Source organism: Biomphalaria glabrata, chromosome 2 (genome assembly GCF_947242115.1).
Source record: "Biomphalaria glabrata chromosome 2, xgBioGlab47.1, whole genome shotgun sequence".
In the NCBI taxonomy this organism is placed as follows: domain Eukaryota; kingdom Metazoa; phylum Mollusca; class Gastropoda; family Planorbidae; genus Biomphalaria; species Biomphalaria glabrata.
In genome coordinates this window covers 20,306,656-20,327,744 of record NC_074712.1, presented here as the reverse complement: position 1 = coordinate 20,327,744, position 21,089 = coordinate 20,306,656, and the positions used below count along the sequence as shown (strand labels likewise).

Below are 21,089 nucleotides of genomic sequence, written 5' to 3'. Positions count from 1 at the left end.
ATATTCACATATTTAACTTTTGATGGAGATGTAATATTAATGAAATATACTGATATTTAAACGAAATCTAGGTCTCAAGATTGTCTGCCGTTTCACATTTGCATTACGCTAATTTCATCATACTCAATGCATAAACACAAATCAGTCGCTTAACCTCTTCTTATCGCCACCAGACACCACACACACACACACACTCTATGACACCCCTTTTTGTCAGGAAGTTGCGTCTCCCCATCCCCTAATTCAAGGTACTCGCCATCCCCACCCACGGGGGAGGACCCAAAGTTTGAGAAACGCTGCATTAAAAATACTGATGATCAATGATGCAAAACAAAATAATAGTAAAAATATTCAGTGGCGTTGCTAGGAATTTTTCATCATTTGGGAGCCCGGGAGGGGCTGGACCTCTTTGGGGGCCCCTGCATTTTGCGTAATATTGAATATTGTAAAAAACACTCATTTGAGGCCCCCCTCAAGTGGGGGCCCGGGAAGATTTTCCATTTCCCTCCCTCCCTCACCCTTGCTACGCCACTGATAATATTCCAATATGGAATACTTCACAAATTTGTAAAAGTAAATCACTTAATAGAAGATAATTAAAATTTATTTTAAACTAGAACACAAATGAACTTATTGTAGATTTATATCTACACTCTCTAATTGGCCAAAACTATTCTTTTCTCAACTAACAGCCATCTCAAATAAAAGTGACAATATTTTAATGTTGACTTTGTACTTACTAGGAACTAGAGTCTAGATCTAGATCTAATTAGAGGGCCCCTATTCAACTCAAAAACAATATTGCAAACAGCCCGCGAAAATTCAAGGCCAGGGGGGAGCCGGCACATACGGAAAAACCCATGGGAACCCCAGCGCGCCGCTTTTTTTTTCTTTTTAAAGTTTTCAAAATACCCCCCCCCCCCTCCCAAGTTTTCAAAGTATAATGGAATCAATAGAATTTAAATAAAATATTTAAGTAATTTTTATTTTTTTTTAAACCAAAAATTAAAGAAAAGGATGTACAAATTGCAAAATTAGTTCGGTTAAGATAAGGAGGGTTCGTTCGGTTCGGTTCGTACCAAGCAGTTTCAAAGTTCGGGTTCGGTTCGGTTCGGTCATAAGTGAGGTTCGAGTTCGGTTCGTTCGGTTCGGGTTCGGTTCGTTTCCCATCTCTAGTTCGGAAACAGAAATATATATAGGTATGTGGGTTTATACAGATAGTATGATATAAATATATTTATAGTTCAGTGATTAGTCATCTGATAATGTTTTGATTCAGTTACTGAGTTAGCTAGACTAGATGACAGAGAAAGACTTTCAAAGACTGAGAAAGTCATAGATCTAGAAATGTAGAATCTAGACAAAATCATTATTAGATCTAGATCTATAATAATCAGTCATTAGTGGATGAGGGATGATTGATTAGTTAGACTGTCACTGATCACTGAAGAGACTTAGACTTGACTGAGACTACTCACTGTCTACTCATCTGTCACTGATCATAATCATAGTAATTAGTAAATCATACTCATGATCTACAGATTCTATTTACAGATCTATAATCTATACACTGTCTATATATAGTTCTATACTGTCAGTGTCACTTATTTTTATACTTATACTACTCTACTTATACTTATAGTACTAGTACTACTAGATATAGGCCCTACTGATATAGACTAGAGTACTAGATTCTAGATCTAGAGTATTCTAGAGACTTAGATTCTAAATTAAACAAAAGCTGCATTATCGTGAATATGAACGATGGAGAGCATTATTAAAAAAGCAAAGTAAGTTTAGTAGAGCTAAGTAGTGTAAGATACCTAACTTTAAAGTTTTGTTTTGTAAAATGTTCTTCATGTTTCAAATGTTCTTTAACTCCTTCAGATATGACGATAATTTTATCCTAGCCCAAACCTCCTGCAGGATGACGGGGGATGGCAGCTGGCAGGGATGTCTTATGATTTATACTTAGTATCTAGTGTGTTTATTAAATTAGTCAAGCCAGTTGGTTTACACGTTGAAAATGACAATATACAAATAAAACCTGCATTGGTAAAAAAAAACAATTCAAACCACACCAAATCTCCAAATCTATCTGTGTATGACAAGTAAAGACAAGATGTTTATTTTTTGAGTTAAAAAATTACTATTTTTACTAATTTACTGAAACTGCCATATTCACATCAAATAAGATCAAGAGGTCGAACTTGGCTTAGTTTGTGGTTTAATTAACTAAATAGTTAAACATAATAATAAAAATGTATAGCCATGTGATCTTAAAGATTTAGGCAACACTAATTGTTGTAATCATTAATGTGAAACCCATGATATATTGACCAAGATCGGCTAACGTAGAGTTAGACTCTTAGGTATGACTTGCATAGAGGAAACAGGATGTCAGGACTATGCTATCAATGAAAGTATATGGGAGAGATTGGCCAAGATTGAAAACATCGAGAGAAACTGTGTATAGGTGTAATTGAGGCAGACTTATAGGGGAGAAAGAAAGTTGCCCTATCTTAGAGTTGTTAGACAGGGCCATTGTCTTGCATGAATTGTAGCAAAGATCCATATGTAGAAATATAAACACAATCTAAACCATATTGCGATGCAACAGTTTCATTTACACTTTTTACAGATCCATTTAGTTCTTTACTTTTTGACATCTTTGAATGTTAACCTATTCCTGAGTCACTCATAAACAAATTCATGTCTAAATGTATTTCTAGATTGTTGTTTGATATAAGCTCTGCTTTCTATAGGGCAATCTATAGCGCAGATGAAGTAAAGGTCATCTTTTTCTGTGGCCAACGGTTGACAAGGGTGTCATGTGGCCAGCACAATGACCATCTACCTTTACTTTTCCCCAACTAATGTCAGGTACCCATTAGAGCTGGGTGGACTCAGAGGTGCCCTAAGATTCTGAAATTAAAAATCCGTCTTCACCAGGATACAAATCCAGGACCCTTGGTTTGGAAGCCAAGCGCATTACCACTCAGCCAACATGCCTCCATGATTAAATGAGAATTGTTACTTGTTTTAACATACTTTTTTTTTTTTGTTCCTGTTATCTAGACAAGTTAGTCAAGAAGAAATAGATGCTCTATGTTCCAGTATTGATGAGTTTTTACCCAGCCCCAATAAATCCTTGGAGTGCTGTGATTTGATGTGTCAGCTCTTCATTACAATCCAAGCTTCTGAACCCAATTATGAACCATGGTACTGAGTTTCTATTCATTTGTTTTTAAAGTTGTGAATTCTAGAATTTTTATTGTTCATATTCTCAAACAACAATGAGAATAAAGAACAGCCCATTTTTGTAGCCTTCAAAAAATGTATTTATTTTTGTTCAGTATATTTTTACAACACTTAAAATGATAGTTCTTTTCTCAAAAGAAAAGATAATAGTTGGTATGGAGTAGGGACATTATGTTTATTTAAGTGGTTTATGATGTTGATATCTGTTATGTGTTCTAGTATTTAACTTATGATGCTGCTCAGTAATACTGGTGTGTAGTTTCCTGGACCAGATTTATTTCCTTTTTTAAATAGTGCAGTGACATTAGCTTCTTTCCAATCCCTACACTGATTAATTGATGTCTGAAAAAATATTTTGAACTCTGGTGCTAGCTCATTGCTTGAGTATTCTTGCTGGAATAGAATCAGTTCTAGATGCTTTATTTGGTTAAATGCTAGCTTATAATTTTTAATCCTTTTTCTTGTATATCTATAGCTCCTATGTTTTCTACTTGGTTTTAAATTTAGCAATGTCTTTGAATTCAGTGGCTGAGAATTCTGATGCAAGTATTTATTTAGAAAGTTAGCTTTAGTTTTGTTATCATTATGTGTACTTCCTCTTTAATGGTCCTACTTCTGTTCTTTCCATTTTCTTAATTTAATGTATGAATATAGATTTTTTTTTTTTTTGTTATTTGTAGATATTACTTTGTTTATGTATTCAATCTGCAGTTGTCTGATAATTTTTTAAGTTAGTTGCTTAATTTTATGATACTTTTTATGGACTCTCTCTGCCTAAGTTTCTTAAATTTTTTAAATTGGTTTTCCTTCTGATTGCAAAGTTTCTTTAATTTGTTATTAAGCCAGCTTTTATTTATTTGCTTTGATGAGTATTTAGTTGGTATTCAATTTTCGTTGTTTTTATGATGGCTTTTAATGCAATTCTAGAAGTCATTAAAAGGTTGTTCAATGTATTAATCTAGGTCTGTTAGTTAAGAAGAGATCTAATGTGTTGTTTAATCTAGTTTTTTTTTAATTATTAGATTTAAACTTATATTGTGTAATATTTCTATAAATAGTTCATTTATATCCTTACTGTTTTGATGTTGATCTATGGTTAATAATTTCAAATTCATATCAGGTAGATTAAAGTCACCTGGGTTCCAAAACGCTGCATTTTTATGTTTTTGATTAGGTTTGATGAATGATTATGATAATTACCAGAATTAGGTGCCTATCATTAGGGATGTTGAGGTGGTGTTAATTTATTTTTTTGCATATACCAATTCAATATTTTTTTATTTGATAAAGTAATTACTTCTGCTACTAGTGTTGTTTTTTTTATTGCTAATAGAATTCCTTCATGAATGTCTGACCTATCTTTCCTAAAACTTTGATAATGGCTGTTGAAAATTTGTGAGTTATAAATTGCAATGACATTTTCTCTTTCTAATAAGATTTGAAAGTTTATTACTAGTACTAGGGTTTTAAGGAGCTTTAAAAAAATGTTTGATGTGGCCATTGCTTTAGTAGATTTAACAGCAGTGGATTTGGCTAGCAGTTGGTGAGCTTGATTTGAAATGTAGTTTAATATTGAATACATTGTATGGGTTTGAAGCATCAAAGGAACCAAACTGTCCTGGTGTAAACTGTTGCCTGGTCTATTTATACGGAGGCACAATTCATGATACCATTCATCACAGTTTTTCACATTGAATGGCTTTTTGTTTTTTGGTGCACTCAGTTTTACAAATGTTGTATTTATCTTTAAATGTAGGTCCTGGCTTTGATTCTACATCCCCTGCTACTCAGTAACCTTTTAGAGTTAAAAACAATAAAAATATCCTTCTTATTAAAAAAACAAATAAATATATTCTTTTCAGTATATCCACAAATTTAGTCAGAAACATGATACAGTGCTTGAGGTTAGCAACCCAAAAAAGTCAAGGAGGAGGTAACAGATGTAGGCTTTGCCAAATGATCCTTTCTGAATTATTTCCCATGAATACTGTGATAACTGATTTTGATGAAAATACTTGTCTCCCCTTTAAATGTCTACAATTGATGCAGGTATAAAATCTTATTTCTAAATAATTTTTTCCTTTTAAAGAATTCCATAACAAAAAAAAATGGTTTGTAAGAATAATATAAAGATAGTCCTAACATTTCTTGTCAATTTATTTCACTTCCACCTGTTGGGCTGATAGTTTGTTTCTAATTCTCATTTTCAGTGTCTTTCAACAAAATCACTACAAGAAATATCTCTGACAGCCAAAGAGTAAGTTACTTTAGGGAAGTCATTTTTGATGATGGTCAATTAAAAGGATGTTAATGTCCATCTGTATTAAGGAAATTAAGCTTTGGATTCTTCATTAGTTATGTGTCACATTTATACTGTTGTTAAGATTACATAAATATTTATTGCAGATTATTTTAGTTAGTTTGAAATGAAAAGTCAAACAATGTCTATACAGTCAACAATAGGGGAACTGAAATTGGAAGGAAAAAAGAACAAAGTCTATAGTAACTCAGTTTTAATGGAAATGATTGTCTGTAGTTATGCCAATCATAGAATGGGCAAACTGAAACAATTTTTTTAAAAGTCTTTATATTTTTATTACATTTTTATCTTTCTTAAAAAAGATGGTGTTTTTTTTTTTACCATAATGAGTGCATTTTGTGTATCCAATTTTTGATATCTCTGAGTTCAGTTTTCTGATGAATATTTTTCTTTTTGACTTGTCCAAAATTCATCTAGGTTTTTATTTTTGTGGACGGGTCGTGTGCGGGTCATATCCAGCTAGTTGTGAATAAAATATTTAAATTATTGTAGTTAGTGCAGTTTTGCTATTTGACCCTATACTTTTAGGTGGTTGGACTCTGACAAGTTTGATAAACAGAAAGCAGCCTTATCTCTAGTTATGATCTTTGCCTTAAAACATGGAGAGCTAAGGGATAATGAAGTGGAAGATCTCTTGGAAAAACTGGCTCACAGGCTCTCCTCCTCCTCTTTGATACAAGCTCCAAACCCTTATGCAATGAATCCCTTCCGCAAAGAGAATGAAAGTGTGGTGACAGAAGTGGATGGATCTTCTACAATGAACCTGTTTACCATATTAAGTATTGGTGAGTGACATGGAGGTTACTATATACAAATTAAAATGAAAACCTCCCAATAAGTTCCTAACTTTAACATGTGTTGGGAAGAAAGACTTCTGTTTCTTGTCTTCTCCTTCAGCTATCACTTAGTCTGTTGACTGTCTTTCTCCATTTCTATTTGTCTTTTGCCATGGAAAGAATTTCTTTCAATGACAGGGCCGTCCATTCTTTTATGTTTTCTTCCCATTGTTTTCTCTATCTGCCTTTTTTTCTCATGGTATTGTTCCCTGAAGGAAGATCATTGTGAGCCCTGAGGATCTTGTGATATGGCCATAAAGTTTGCCCATGGTGCCCAATAGCTGTTGTGATCCTGTTTCTAATCTCCTCATTTGTGATGTGGCCTTTGTATGTGATACCTAGGATCTTTCTGTAGCAGATGTAGACAGATGTAGAAATGAAGTTGAATATCTGATGCCCTTAAAACTGAGAGCTTAAGGCATATGGAACTCGTCAGCCAAGTAAAACTTCCAACTTGCCTGGTCATGTGGTATACATTTTGCCTTGTGTGATATTCTTAGTTTGAACACTGTCTGCTATCATATCCTGTCTTTTAGCAGGTTTGGACTAGTACATGATAATCTTCAAGACCTTTCCTTCTAATGAGTTCCTTTGGATCACACCTTCACCTATCCTTTAGTCTGTTGAACCATTGGGGCACCACGCAAGATATTTTGAGCATCTTTCTCCATTTCTCTCTATCTTTTGGCTTAGACAGAATTTCCTTCAATGAGAGTCCTGTCCATTCTTTTATGTTGTCTTCTCACCAGCAAAGTCAAAAGAGGGACCATGACACAGGAATTTATGAATTCTTTAAATATGGACTGTCCCCTTTTAATTTATAGGGATGCACAATTTTATATTGTAGTTGTTTGACTCTTTAGATATTTTTGAAATAATGTAATTTGTCTTTTTTTTTTTTACATAGGTCAGTATTACTCTGAAGATCAAATTTTGAATGTGTTAAGTTTTTCTATCTTGAACACTTTGCTGTGTAGAATAACCCAGCTCAAAACTACAGATGATCAGTCATTATCTCCCTCGATGAAGAAATGTATTAATATCATGGTTGACTACTGTCTAAGAGTATTTGAACAGTCTGAATTAAGTGAGTATATTTCTGTTGGTCATTTCTGGGCTGGTCATGTCAACACTGATTTGACTTCATTGTTTTGTAGGGATGCTGCTCTTTCTAAAATGAAATTGTTCAGTCCTCTTCCTCTGGTTTGGGATGAGGAGTGGGGTGGGGTGAGTTGAACCACAAGCTATCATGAGAGAATTGAAAGTACATACTAACTAATTATTGTTGTATAGACCAGTCACTGTCCTAAACTTATACACTAGTGACCAAACTTTTTATTTTTTATTTATACATTCGTTTCAAAATGTTTCTCATTAACTATTTATTTAATCAAACTGTAATTAAGTATACCATACTATTAGAGATATTTTTTGTCCTTTCTGTGAAAAATCAGTTTTCTGAAAAGTTTTCTTTATTTGCATTTATTCAATATCAGTAATAGTTTCTTATTAATATTAATGTTTAAAATGTATTTTTATGAATTTGGGGAAAAAAATGTTGTTTTCTTATTATGCTTACAGAAGTGAAAGTACAATGTGATTCTGATCTTCAGACTTCAGTAAGTAAAAACTTGTAATACGAAGATCTAATTATAGAATCCATTGTTAGATTTACATAAAAAATCACCTTCTTTAAAAAAATATTTGTCTAAGAAATTCCCTGAGATATACCGGTACTTTCATTGATCTGTTTTGCTATTTAATTAATTTAAAAGTTTTTTGATATCTAACTAGATTTTTATAAAATATGCTTAAGTATATCATTTATCCTTTTTTATCCTTCCCTTTTATCTTGCAGAATATTTCTAAAAAAATTTATGTGAGATATGCATTTTTAAAGAAATATGTAAACATATATTTTGTCCTCAGTGTCTGATAGAATGTATCCATATATTGGATGTTCTCTGTAAACTAGATAAAGATCAAACAGCCAGGGTTTTTCAAGAAGTCAAGAGATTAAACAGTCGACTAGCTCAAGAAACTCCATCTTCTCCTACTCTGATTCACATTCTGAAGTTTATATTTAATCACAGTATGTGGTTTTCTATGTTTTATTGTACATTGTTTTCTATGCTTATGAGAAGTGTATGGGATAAATGATTCATTTCAATACACATGATTTTGTCACTCTTTGAAATCTTATACATATTATATAATCACTAACTCAGCTATCTATAATTTTTTTATATACTCAATTGAGCCTATTCAATTTTTAAAACAAGTGGAGAGCTACATAGCTGTCATCTCCTGTTGACCAGTTAGACTGAAGAGCTACATAGCTGTCATCTCCTGTTGACCAGTTAGACTGAAGAGCTACATAGCTGTCATCTCCTGTTGACCAGTTAGACTGAAGAGCTACATAGCTGTCATCTCCTGTTGACCAGTTAGACTGAAGAGCTACATAGCTGTCATCTCCTGTTGACCAGTTAGACTGAAGAGCTACATAGCTGTCATCTCCTGTTGACCAGTTAGACTGAAGAGCTACATAGCTGTCATCTCCTGTTGACCAGTTAGACTGAAGAGCTACATAGCTGTCATCTCCTGTTGACCAGTTAGACTGAAGAGCTACATAGCTGTCATCTCCTGTTGACCAGTTAGACTGAAGAGCTACATAGCTGTCATCTCCTGTTGACCAGTTAGACTGAAGAGCTACATAGCTGTCATCTCCTGTTGACCAGTTAGACTGAAGAGCTACATAGCTGTCATCTCCTGTTGACCAGTTAGACTGAAGAGCTACATAGCTGTCATCTCCTGTTGACCAGTTAGACTGAAGAGCTACATAGCTGTCATCTCCTGTTGACCAGTTAGACTGAAGAGCTACATAGCTGTCATCTCCTGTTGACCAGTTAGACTGAAGAGCTACATAGCTGTCATCTCCTGTTGACCAGTTAGACTGAAGAGCTACATAGCTGTCATCTCCTTTTGACCAGTTAGACTGAAGAGCTACATAGCTGTCATCTCCTGTTGACCAGTTAGACTGAAGAGCTACATAGCTGTCATCTCCTGTTGACCAGTTAGACTGAAGAGCTACATAGCTGTCATCTCCTGTTGACCAGTTAGACTGAAGAGCTACATAGCTGTCATCTCCTGTTGACCAGTTAGACTGAAGAGCTACATAGCTGTCATCTCCTGTTGACCAGTTAGACTGAAGAGCTACATAGCTGTCATCTCCTGTTGACCAGTTAGACTGAAGAGCTACATAGCTGTCATCTCCTTTTGACCAGTTAGACTGAAGAGCTACATAGCTGTCATCTCCTGTTGACCAGTTAGACTGAAGAGCTACATAGCTATCATCTCCTGTTGACCAGTTAGACTGAAGAGCTACATAGCTGTCATCTCCTGTTGACCAGTTAGACTGAAGAGCTACATAGCTGTCATCTCCTGTTGACCAGTTAGACTGAAGAGCTACATAGCTGTCATCTCCTTTTGACCAGTTAGACTGAAGAGCTACATAGCTGTCATCTCCTGTTGACCAGTTAGACTGAAGAGCTACATAGCTGTCATCTCCTGTTGACCAGTTAGACTGAAGAGCTACATAGCTGTCATCTCCTGTTGACCAGTTAGACTGAAGAGCTACATAGCTGTCATCTCCTGTTGACCAGTTAGACTGAAGAGCTACATAGCTGTCATCTCCTGTTGACCAGTTAGACTGAAGAGCTACATAGCTGTCATCTCCTGTTGACCAGTTAGACTGAAGAGCTACATAGCTGTCATCTCCTGTTGACCAGTTAGACTGAAGAGCTACATAGCTGTCATCTCCTGTTGACCAGTTAGACTGAAGAGCTACATAGCTGTCATCTCCTGTTGACCAGTTAGACTGAAGAGCTACATAGCTGTCATCTCCTGTTGACCAGTTAGACTGAAGAGCTACATAGCTGTCATCTCCTGTTGACCAGTTAGACTGAAGAGCTACATAGCTGTCATCTCCTGTTGACCAGTTAGACTGAAGAGCTACATAGCTGTCATCTCCTTTTGACCAGTTAGACTGAAGAGCTACATAGCTGTCATCTCCTGTTGACCAGTTAGACTGAAGAGCTACATAGCTGTCATCTCCTGTTGACCAGTTAGACTGAAGAGCTACATAGCTGTCATCTCCTGTTGACCAGTTAGACTGAAGAGCTACATAGCTGTCATCTCCTGTTGACCAGTTAGACTGAAGAGCTACATAGCTGTCATCTCCTGTTGACCAGTTAGACTGAAGAGCTACATAGCTGTCATCTCCTGTTGACCAGTTAGACTGAAGAGCTACATAGCTGTCATCTCCTTTTGACCAGTTAGACTGAAGAGCTACATAGCTGTCATCTCCTGTTGACCAGTTAGACTGAAGAGCTACATAGCTATCATCTCCTGTTGACCAGTTAGACTGAAGAGCTACATAGCTGTCATCTCCTGTTGACCAGTTAGACTGAAGAGCTACATAGCTGTCATCTCCTGTTGACCAGTTAGACTGAAGAGCTACATAGCTGTCATCTCCTTTTGACCAGTTAGACTGAAGAGCTACATAGCTGTCATCTCCTGTTGACCAGTTAGACTGAAGAGCTACATAGCTGTCATCTCCTGTTGACCAGTTAGACTGAAGAGCTATTGGCTATCTTTTCATTTGTGAACAGAAGTTTGATTTTTTTCAGTCAAATTAGAAAAACATTGGAAGCCATTAGAGAATCAAAATGTAATAATTAGGTGAAGTTTAGTAAAAGTAAAAGTTTTATTTAGTCCAATTGGACATGTACATTTCTTTATTTTATAAAAACAACAGTAACATGTAAACAATGGTTTTTATGTAGGTACTTAATAGTGTTTAAGAATTCTTATAGAACATTGTAAGCAGGTAAATTAATACAGTTTTTAAATAAAATGGGGTGTGGTGGCCAATTCTTTCAGTGCTCATCTTCTGAATGGAGAGGTCTTGAGTTTGAATCCTGGTGAAGACTGGGAATTTGAGCTTCAGGATTTTTAGGACACCCCTGAGTCCACTCAAATCTGATTTAGGGTGGGGAAGTAAAAGTGGTTGGTTGTCATGCTGGTCATATGACACTGGTAAATCATAGTTTTACATTAACTGGCTCCATTGCAAGGTCTGTAAGGGGAACCTTTACTTATGTATGAAGTATAATTAACTAATAGGTGAAAACATACACACAAAAAATCTTTGTGCAGTTCATTTCTATTTGATATTTTAAAGTTTTTATGTACACTCAATTATCACATTTATAAACTTGAGAACCCAATCATTTTGTTTCTCTTGCCTGTAGGTTCATCTGTTGTCTATGCTCCCCAAGAAACATACAGGAACTATTTCATTACAACCATAGCCAACCAGTACAGTGATGAGGGTTTGATGTATGACACTCTGGAGTTTCTCTGCAACAACATTGAACATGTAGCACACAACACAGAAATACTCACAGATTACTTCCCTAATTTATTCAAGGTAACTCTAAGAAATGTATCATATAAACTTTTTTTTTTCTTTATAAATTTACTGTAAAAAAAAATAAAGTTCCCCTTTCAGACCTTTTGGTCTATAGGGCAGATGATGTAAAGGTCATCTGTTTCTGTGGCCTACGTTTAACAAAGGTGTCATGTGGCCAGCACAACGACCAACCGCCTTTACTGTTCCCTAACTAATGTCAGGAACCCATTAGAGCTGGGTGGACTCAGAGGCGCCAGAAGATCCCAAAATTAAAAATCCCAGTCTTCACCAGGATTCGAACCCCGGTCCCCGGTTCAGAAGCCAAGCACTTTACCGCTCAGCCACCGCGCCTCCAAATTTACTGTACAAGGATTCAATGTCTAAAATCATGAAAAAGAGATTTAGACATTTTTTTGTTATACATAAAGGACTGTAATAGAATAACATAGAATTTTAAAAAGGAATTGTCTCTAAAAGCAGATATTGTCTGGCAGAACCAGAACTGTTTCTGTGTTTATTTAAAGATGCCTATTTCAACTTCTGTAGTATACATCTTTTTGTAGAAACCTGCATCCTATTGAGGTGTTTCTTTGATATATTTAAAAATATTAATTTCAAATTATTGTTGTTCTTTTTTTCTTCTATTTATTTGATCAGATTCTAGCCTGGCACCCACGAATATTTATAAAGGATTTCATGATATTGCTTCCTGCGATGATGAATTCTGAAACATCAATGGAGGTAAAATCAAGACTAGAGAAAAAAATAACTTTTTATTATTTTTTTTACAAAGCTTATATCAACCCACTCCATCTGTCTGTCTGGTAAAAAGTTTATACACATTATTTCTCTGACACCCAATCTCGGATCAAGCTGAAATTTTGCACAATTGTTCTTTTCTAGTCTTGCTGTTTGTTTTGTTGGGGCCAACATTATAAAAATAGTAACTTTCCCCTGCTTTAACTCTTACCCACTAAATGTTTGGTGCCCACTAGTTCTAGATGTCCTTTAACCCTCTGTCTCCCCCACTGAGACTTGTACATAAGGGGCACTAATGTTTAATGAGATACTTTTATTTTTTTTTAACTATTAGTTAAAAAGATGTTCAATTACAATTTATTGTTAACTAATTATTATAAAGGTCTTGATTTAATGTTCTGCATTTTACGGTTGTATGCTTTGTTCTGGCTAGTTACTGCATTTGATCCTGGACCTGCCTTGTATGACTGCTGCCTTAGAAGTCATGGAGAGATCCAAGAAAGAAGAACCCTTGTCCACCACCAATACAGAGCCAGCTAACTCTTTGGAAGCTTTCTACTGTGCACACTTGAGGCCTTTATTCAACTACATGACACGCTGTGAAAGTCATCAAGGGGATACAGTGGACAGGTTTAGTGTTTTGTTGATCCCAGTGGACAGGTTTAGTGTTTTGTTGATCCCAGTGGACAGGTTTAGAGTTTTGTTGATCCCAGTGGACAGGTTTAGGGTTTTGTTGATCCCAGTGGACAGGTTTAGGGTTTTGTTGATCCCAGTGGACAGGTTTAGGCTTTTGTTGATCCCAGTGGACAGGTTTAGGCTTTTGTTGATCCCAGTGGACAGGTTTAGGCTTTTGTTGATCCCAGTGGACAGGTTTAGGCTTTTGTTGATCCCAGTGGACAGGTTTAGGCTTTTGTTGATCCCAGTGGACAGGTTTAGGCTTTTGTTGATCCCAGTGGACAGGTTTAGTGTTTTGTTGATCCCAGTGGACAGGTTTAGGCTTTTGTTGATCCCAGTGGACAGGTTTAGGGTTTTGTTGATCCCAGTGGACAGGTTTAGTGTTTTGTTGATCCCAGTGGACAGGTTTAGGCTTTTGTTGATGCCAGTGGACAGGTTTAGGCTTTTGTTGATCCCAGTGGACAGGTTTAGGGTTTTGTTGATCCCAGTGGACAGGTTTAGGGTTTTGTTGATCCCAGTGGACAGGTTTAGGCTTTTGTTGATCCCAGTGGACAGGTTTAGGCTTTTGTTGATCCCAGTGGACAGGTTTAGGCTTTTGTTGATCCCAGTGGACAGGTTTAGGCTTTTGTTGATCCCAGTGGACAGGTTTAGGCTTTTGTTGATCCCAGTGGACAGGTTTAGGGTTTTGTTGATCCCAGTGGACAGGTTTAGTGTTTTGTTGATCCCAGTGGACAGGTTTAGGCTTTTGTTGATCCCAGTGGACAGGTTTAGGGTTTTGTTGATCCCAGTGGACAGGTTTAGTGTTTTGTTGATCCCAGTGGACAGGTTTAGGCTTTTGTTGATGCCAGTGGACAGGTTTAGGCTTTTGTTGATCCCAGTGGACAGGTTTAGGGTTTTGTTGATCCCAGTGGACAGGTTTAGGGTTTTGTTGATCCCAGTGGACAGGTTTAGGGTTTTGTTGATTAGTTTTGTAGTTTGACACTTTGGCTAAATATAGTGGATCCTTGACAGTATCTCCCTACAGCCGCCTGACTATTGTGTTGAAATAGGTCAGTGATTCTCAACTTCTTTAACACATGTCATGTTTCCATAACCCCAAAAATCACTGAGTCGAGTCCAATGGAACCCAATGTCTACTGTATACGGGCAGTAAGATGTAGTTTTTAGAGGGAGGATAGCATTATATCACAGGCATGATATGGGCAGTGAGCTGTAGTTTGGGAATCTCTGAAATAGATCATTTTATGTTGTGACTCCTAAGTGTTATATGTGTTCATTCTTTGAGCTTGGTGAAGTGCTGGGACTACTGTTTAGGATTCTGTAGATTAGATGGTGTGTGTGTGTGTGTGTGCATTCTTTTCTAGAATAGAAACTGTTGACTTAATGTGCCAAGAAATGGAAATGTTTTTGTCACTTCCTCTCCAAAGTATCCTCAACCTCAAATCTTTAAGTGTCTTATTCCTAACAAAAAACAAGATATTAAAATAAGTTTGTATGACTCACAAACTCAGTTCAATAGTACTCACACATTACATGACTTACAAACACAGTTCAATAGTACTCATAGATTACATGAGTCACAAACTCAGTTCAATAGTACTCACGCATTGCATGACTCACAAACTCAGTTCAATAGTACTCTTACATAAAATGACTCACAAACACTGTGACATATATTAATCTGCATATCAACACAAAATACTTATTTAATTTTTACCATTGAATGGGTTATAAGTTCACCAAGAAGTTAACATCAGTTTGTGGTCATGTCTATCTAGACTTGCTCTGCTTCACTCAGTCTTGAATGATGTTAAAGGAAACACAAGAGTCCTGGTTTGTTGTCAGCTGGTTCCTGTGTTGCTAAAGTAAGTGGACAGTCTCACCAGTTCTCTACTAGTACCTACAGCATTGTGGAATTGTCATGACTTTACATTCAGTTATTACTTAAACAAAAAGAACTACCAAAAATACAAGAAATATTTAGCTGCATGTCAACTATACAAAATGTGATAACATTAGTTATATTGTTAAGTAACTGAGGGCTACCAGTGTGATTTCAACATGTACTAAGTAAATATTTTCATTTTCATGTTTCTATAAATTTGCATAATTTCTTTTGAGATTATTCAATTTTATAAAACACAGATTATGCTTGAGGTGTTTATATTTTCCTGACTTAAATATTAAGTTATTATGAAGTATTTATTATTATTAAGTATTATTCTGTTGTCCATTGTCTAGTTCTCCATGCAATAAGTTGGTCAATTGAAAATTTATAAAATCTCTCTCTTTTATTCAACTTAAAAAAACAACATTTCTCAGAATCTGGTTTGAAACCATGGAGTCTTATGGAGAGGCCAGCTTGATTTCACTTGTTCTTCCTGTGATTCTTGAGAGGTCAGGTCTATTGTACAGTGTCCCAGAACTGGTGCAAGATGTCCATAAGTAGGTGTTTGTCTTATTGCTTTAAATTATATTTTGTTCAACCAACAAATGTAAAGATTAAATAAATGTTGAACTAGTCCTAATTTGTTCTCAACTAATTTGTTATTCTCATTTATTCCCCAGAATATTTGCTGATAAATTACTCAAATTGTGCAAAGCATTCCCTGAGATCATCGTAACCCAGTATCATGAAGTAATAGATTTCCTGCAGACAACAGCCAATATGGCAGGCAGAGTTCAAATCTTTGTCAACCTTGTAAGTTTACTATGACTGATGCACTGTCTGGAATGCTTTCAGTACCCGCTCCCTCCTTCCCCATGCCTGGTCATAAGTTTCTCTTGTTTTTTTGTTTTTTTTTCATTTTATATTTCTGTTTAATTATTCACTAAGAGGCAAAGAGTCTTAAATATACATTTCATTTGAAAAATAGTTTTTTATCTTGCTTATGGTAAAGCACATTTAACAAGAAAATTTCTTGAAAAGTTTGTGAAAAGTAAAGAATTAAATTTTTGGTCTCTCTAGCTTAGAGATGCCATATTTTTAAGCTTGCAGCAAAAAAAAAAGTAGTTACACCTTTCAGACCTTGTGATCAATGGGGCAATTGATGTAAAGGTCATCTGCTTGCTAAGCGCTAATCAATTAATTAAATTGCTTAATGTTGTCTGAATCTGTCCTTGCAAAGCTTATTAAGCTTATTGATTATAGATCTTTATTCTGCTGTAGTTCTAAAAAGAATTTATTTTTTAAAAATTAGCTTATATTAATGTTAGTATTTTTGTTTTAGAATGTTGTACATTGTTCTGTGTTCTTGTGTATAGATTAAAGCTGCATTTATATTGTTAAGTAACTGAGGGCTACCAGTGTGATTTCAACATGTACTAAGTAAATATTTTCATTTTCATGTTTCTATAAATTTGCATAATTTCTTTTGAGATTATTCAATTTTATAAAACACAGATTATGCTTGAGGTGTTTATATTTTCCTGACTTAAATATTAAGTTATTATGAAGTATTTATTATTATTAAGTATTATTCTGTTGTCCATTGTCTAGTTCTCCATGCAATAAGTTTTATGTTGTACAGATTTATGCTGTTGGAGAATATGGTAGCCTGGTCTACAGTTCTGATTGTACAGCTGATAGAATTGGTCAATTCTATGAATGCCTTGAAATTGTGACCTATGAACTTGTAGGCCAGTTGAGTTTAACAGAGTTTGATCCAAGCATTGCTAAAGTTCTTTCAGCTCTAATGTCAGCCTTGACCAAGGTCAGTGAGGCTATGACATACATATATTTTTAAAATTTTTTAAAGTTCTACATCTTCAGATATATATATATATATATATATAATGTATAATGGTTTCCTTATGACACATAAAAAAAAAAAAAAATGGAAAAAAGAGTGATACTGTTAAGTTGTTGACAGTTAAAACTTTCTAATTTTTCTATCTTCCTGCTTTTAAAATGAATAAAAACTCTGGCTTGCCTAACACAGTATATATATATATATATATAAAAAACACAATACATTCTGAATGCTTTTAAATTTAATAAAAATATTTTTTTTTACTTGTTAAATCTTTGCTAAGTGCATATGCAATTAATATATTAGTACTGTTTGCCCTAAAAATTGCAATTTTTAGAAACTTAAGAAAACGCCTTTTCTTGTGGTAAGCTGGCTTTAACTGACATTTTTTTCAAACTTTCTCTTTTTAGATTACAATTATAAGAAAGCTTACTTAATATGACTTGAAATAATACAGAAAGACTGAGCACTTCTTAGCTAGATCAATAAAATAAGAAATGGGTTGGTTATCTAAAAAGTAATGTATCAATCCATCACTAATACCTAAGTAGCAAAGCTGTTGTTTGTCACCAGTCATTGATCAATAAGAAATGGTGTATTATTTATTGCAATATTTACATGTTGGTAGAAGCTTCTCTCCCTCTGCATGTTTCAGCTTGCCTGCAGAAGTCATGATCTGATTCCCAGAGCCATACTCTGCCTGACTAAAGTCACCAAACAACAAAACCTGATCCTGCTGAACAGCTCCACTAAAGAATATCTAACCCAGAGGGCCACTTCACTCATTAGTTTGATGAAACTGCCAGAGTTAGTACTGTCTGCTATTAGATCACCTTCACTATCATTTTATGGGATGAAGCAATGAGCAAAATGAACCAACGCTGTTTGAAAGTTTTTTTGTTTAGTTATTGATTGCTTTAGAATTATTACTTCACAGCTTGTTTCTCTGAAATGCGTACTATATTTTTTAATGCTCTTGAAAACATAGCTTGAGGTTCTGTTGCCTTAATTATGTCTCATTATTTAAATTTTAAGTTGTTTGGTTTATTGTAGAGAACGTTTTAAGTTAAATTTATTGGGGGGGGGGGGGGGGTGGGGGGGCGCTTATGACCCTATTATATTATCTTGCTTATATCAAGTGGTTTAATTTTGTATTAAGCTTATGTGGGCTGACTAAGCTTTATGTGGGCTGACTAAGCTTTGTGTGGGCTGACTAAGCTTTGTGTGGGCTAAGAAGTGTTACTTTCAAGTAAAGTGTAGAGATCACTCAAAGCTCCTCACATGATTAAGTCTGTAGAAGTTTTGGTGACATCAACAACAGATTCTCATTTCTAACTTTTCTAGAGATATTTTTTAAAAGACATTTAATTCTAATTACTTATTTTACTTATCTTACTGTAGAATTTTGTATTTTAAAACCAGTTACATGATAAACAAAGGCATAAATAGTCAGAAACACAAAGTGTGCTTTCAAATAAATGAAGTTTCATCAACTTTTAATCTTTTATGGAATCTTCTAGGGATGTTTATACATTCATTTGAATTAAACATGAAGAAACCTTTTTTTTTTGGGAAGCTGCTGTTCAAATCAAGATTTCTGCAGAATAATGAAAGTTTAGCACAGATTATTTAAAAAAAAACAACCCAGGTATCAAAAGAAACAATTATGTGTTCAAATAATCAGCAAAATATTCTTGTGATCTGATAAAATACATTAAAACTATAGAGACCAAAATGTTATTGTAGACTATAGTTGGTTATTTAAACCAAATGGTCTGTTTTGTTTCAGCACTGCTTCCACTCTAGTGGCATCAAATCCACACAAGTAAGTAGTGCAGTTAAAAATTTTGTGTTGAGATGCCTGGCTCTGTGGTGAGTATGGTGGGTGAAGGATGTAATTGCAAGTTGTTTAATCAACCTTGTTACAGAAAACAATTCTAATCTCTTTTTAAAACCTTAAAAAGCAGGAAATCTGTTTTGTCTGGCTATTCTTAACTAATTCATTGAAGTATAAGAAATTTTAGTTTTAAATTATAAAATACAGAGATTTACAGTGTCTATTTTTTGTTCCAGATGTCACCTGGACACTATGAGTCAGTGGTCAGTACTCAGAGGACTACACAGACTGTTGAAGGAGTGAAAGTGTAGGACATCAACCTGAAGAAGTTCCTTTCAAATTTACTTTGGTCTTTCATCTTTGTTTTATATGGCAACCATTTGCTTTGGTTTTTTAGTGGCATTTATTACTACCAATTTGTGACAATTACCAATTAGTGACTGTATTACCAATTAGAGACATTGTATTACCAATTAGTGACTGTATTACCAATTAGTGACTGTATTACCAATTAGAGACATTGTATTACCAATTAGTGAGTGTATTACCAATTAGTGACTGTATTACCAATTAGTGACATTGTATTATCAATTAGTGACATCGTATTACCAATTAGTGACATTGTATTACAAATTAGTGACATTGTATTACTAACTAGTGACATTGTATTATATCAATACCAATTAGTGACATTGTATTACCTATCAGTGACATTGGTCAAAACTTAGTTATTTCTGTTGAAAATGAAAATGTGTTTAACTTCTATACCTGTAACCTCTTTCTTAGAATTGTATTAGATAACTTAAAGTTGTGTTTCTTATATCAATTGTAGGCTATTGAATCTACAGATGTTATTTCAAAAGAGAAGATAATTTAATTCATGCGTAATTCTAGTCAGGAATGTTAATTAGAGACTTACATTTTGCTGTTATGGGTTTTCTTGACTGAATCATGCAACTTGTTCCATGCTCTAATGGCACTAGGGAAGAAGAAGCAGCACTTGTATGAATTTATCTTAGCATTTAGAATAAGGAATGTGCTTTTATCTTTGTGTCTTTGTATTACATTACTTTTTGCTTTTTCTAATTTAAGACTTGACGCCTTGATGTTTTTGATTTGTCACTAACAGAATCCTATCATAAATATTATTTTTAAAACTAAATATATATGATCAAATCTGATTAGATTTATTGACTAAGTGAAGAAAATAGAGATTTCCTTAAGGCTCATTCCATCCCTTTTTTTGTTTGCTCTAACTGTTTACGGTTGGGGTTGGTTACAAGAGCTGACTTTGATAGAGTAAAAATGGATTTGCTTGAAGTTTGACTTGATAGAGTGAAAATATCAACTGTGAAGTGAAATGTTTCTGTGTTTTAATTGTTTCCTAGTTTTGAGTGAACTGACATATATGTTAGTATATTTTAATTATTTGATTGTCACTGTTGCCACATTATGGTGAGAAAGTATCATAACATTATGTGCCTAGTATCAACTCAAGATACTTACGGCTTTACATTCATATGTGTGGATCTGGGTTGGATAAAGTTGAGAATCTGGGTTTAAGAATTGCAAATGTGGAGTTTTGTGATGCAATGACACTTTCTTTGTATTTGTCTAGTGGTCTCTAGCCTAAGATTGTTAAAAACATAACTGTGATAATAGTATCAATCTTTTGTGAATAGTTTTAAAATATGAAATAATATATACAGTTAAAATAACAAAGTAACAAATGAGACATTAGTTGTACAATAAGTCGTTGAAAGATTTTGTTTTGTTTAAGTGATTGCTAATTTACCAAAAAAATATTTATTTAATGTGTAAATTTTTTTATGCAATAGTCTCCCTTTTTATTGCAGATCAATAACACTAATTTAATTGTAAATAATGCATTACAAATACATACAAAAATAATATCGATATGAAAAACTTTTTTTTTAGTTTCAAAAATTTTTTTATTAGTTAACAATAGCTAGAAAAATAAAATGGATTTGCTTGAAGTTTGACTTTAATGCCTTTTTAATTGGTTATCTGCCATTGAGTCCAGAGTTGAAAGTTCACACTTTTGATTTCCAGCAGCGATTTATTATCTTTCATGATCATCGTTGTCCTAATCCTAAGACTCCTATCAAGGAATGATTTTTGTAGGTCAGGCTATCGAGGAGTTTGGTCATTTCAA

At 34.5% G+C, this 21,089-nt stretch overlaps 1 protein-coding gene across 1 annotated transcript; it reads left to right on the top strand.

Moving 5' to 3' along the window:
* The first annotated feature begins 1,266 nt into the window (after positions 1 to 1,266).
* On the top strand, positions 1,267 to 20,466 carry LOC106055623 (AP-5 complex subunit zeta-1-like). The gene is made up of 18 exons (XM_056019607.1): positions 1,267 to 1,790; positions 3,079 to 3,222; positions 5,124 to 5,310; positions 5,472 to 5,518; positions 6,110 to 6,366; positions 7,325 to 7,504; positions 7,999 to 8,036; positions 8,347 to 8,509; positions 11,730 to 11,908; positions 12,548 to 12,631; positions 13,083 to 13,279; positions 15,103 to 15,189; positions 15,647 to 15,769; positions 15,893 to 16,025; positions 16,855 to 17,037; positions 17,732 to 17,883; positions 18,866 to 18,901; positions 19,150 to 20,466. The coding sequence occupies exons 1-18, from the start codon at positions 1,765 to 1,767 to the stop codon at positions 19,214 to 19,216; spliced, it is 2,283 nt and encodes a 760-aa protein (XP_055875582.1). The 5' UTR covers positions 1,267 to 1,764; the 3' UTR covers positions 19,217 to 20,466.
* Positions 20,467 to 21,089: the final 623 nt, after the last annotated feature.

Coding starts and splice junctions, on each gene's coding strand:
- LOC106055623 (XM_056019607.1), top strand. CDS start 1,765: ATGGAGAGCATTATTAAAAAAGCAAA. Junction 8,510..11,729: donor GAAGTTTATATTTAATCACA/GTATGTGGTTTT, acceptor TCTTGCCTGTAG/GTTCATCTGTTGTCTATGCT. Junction 17,884..18,865: donor AGTTTGATGAAACTGCCAGA/GTTAGTACTGTC, acceptor GTTTTGTTTCAG/CACTGCTTCCACTCTAGTGG.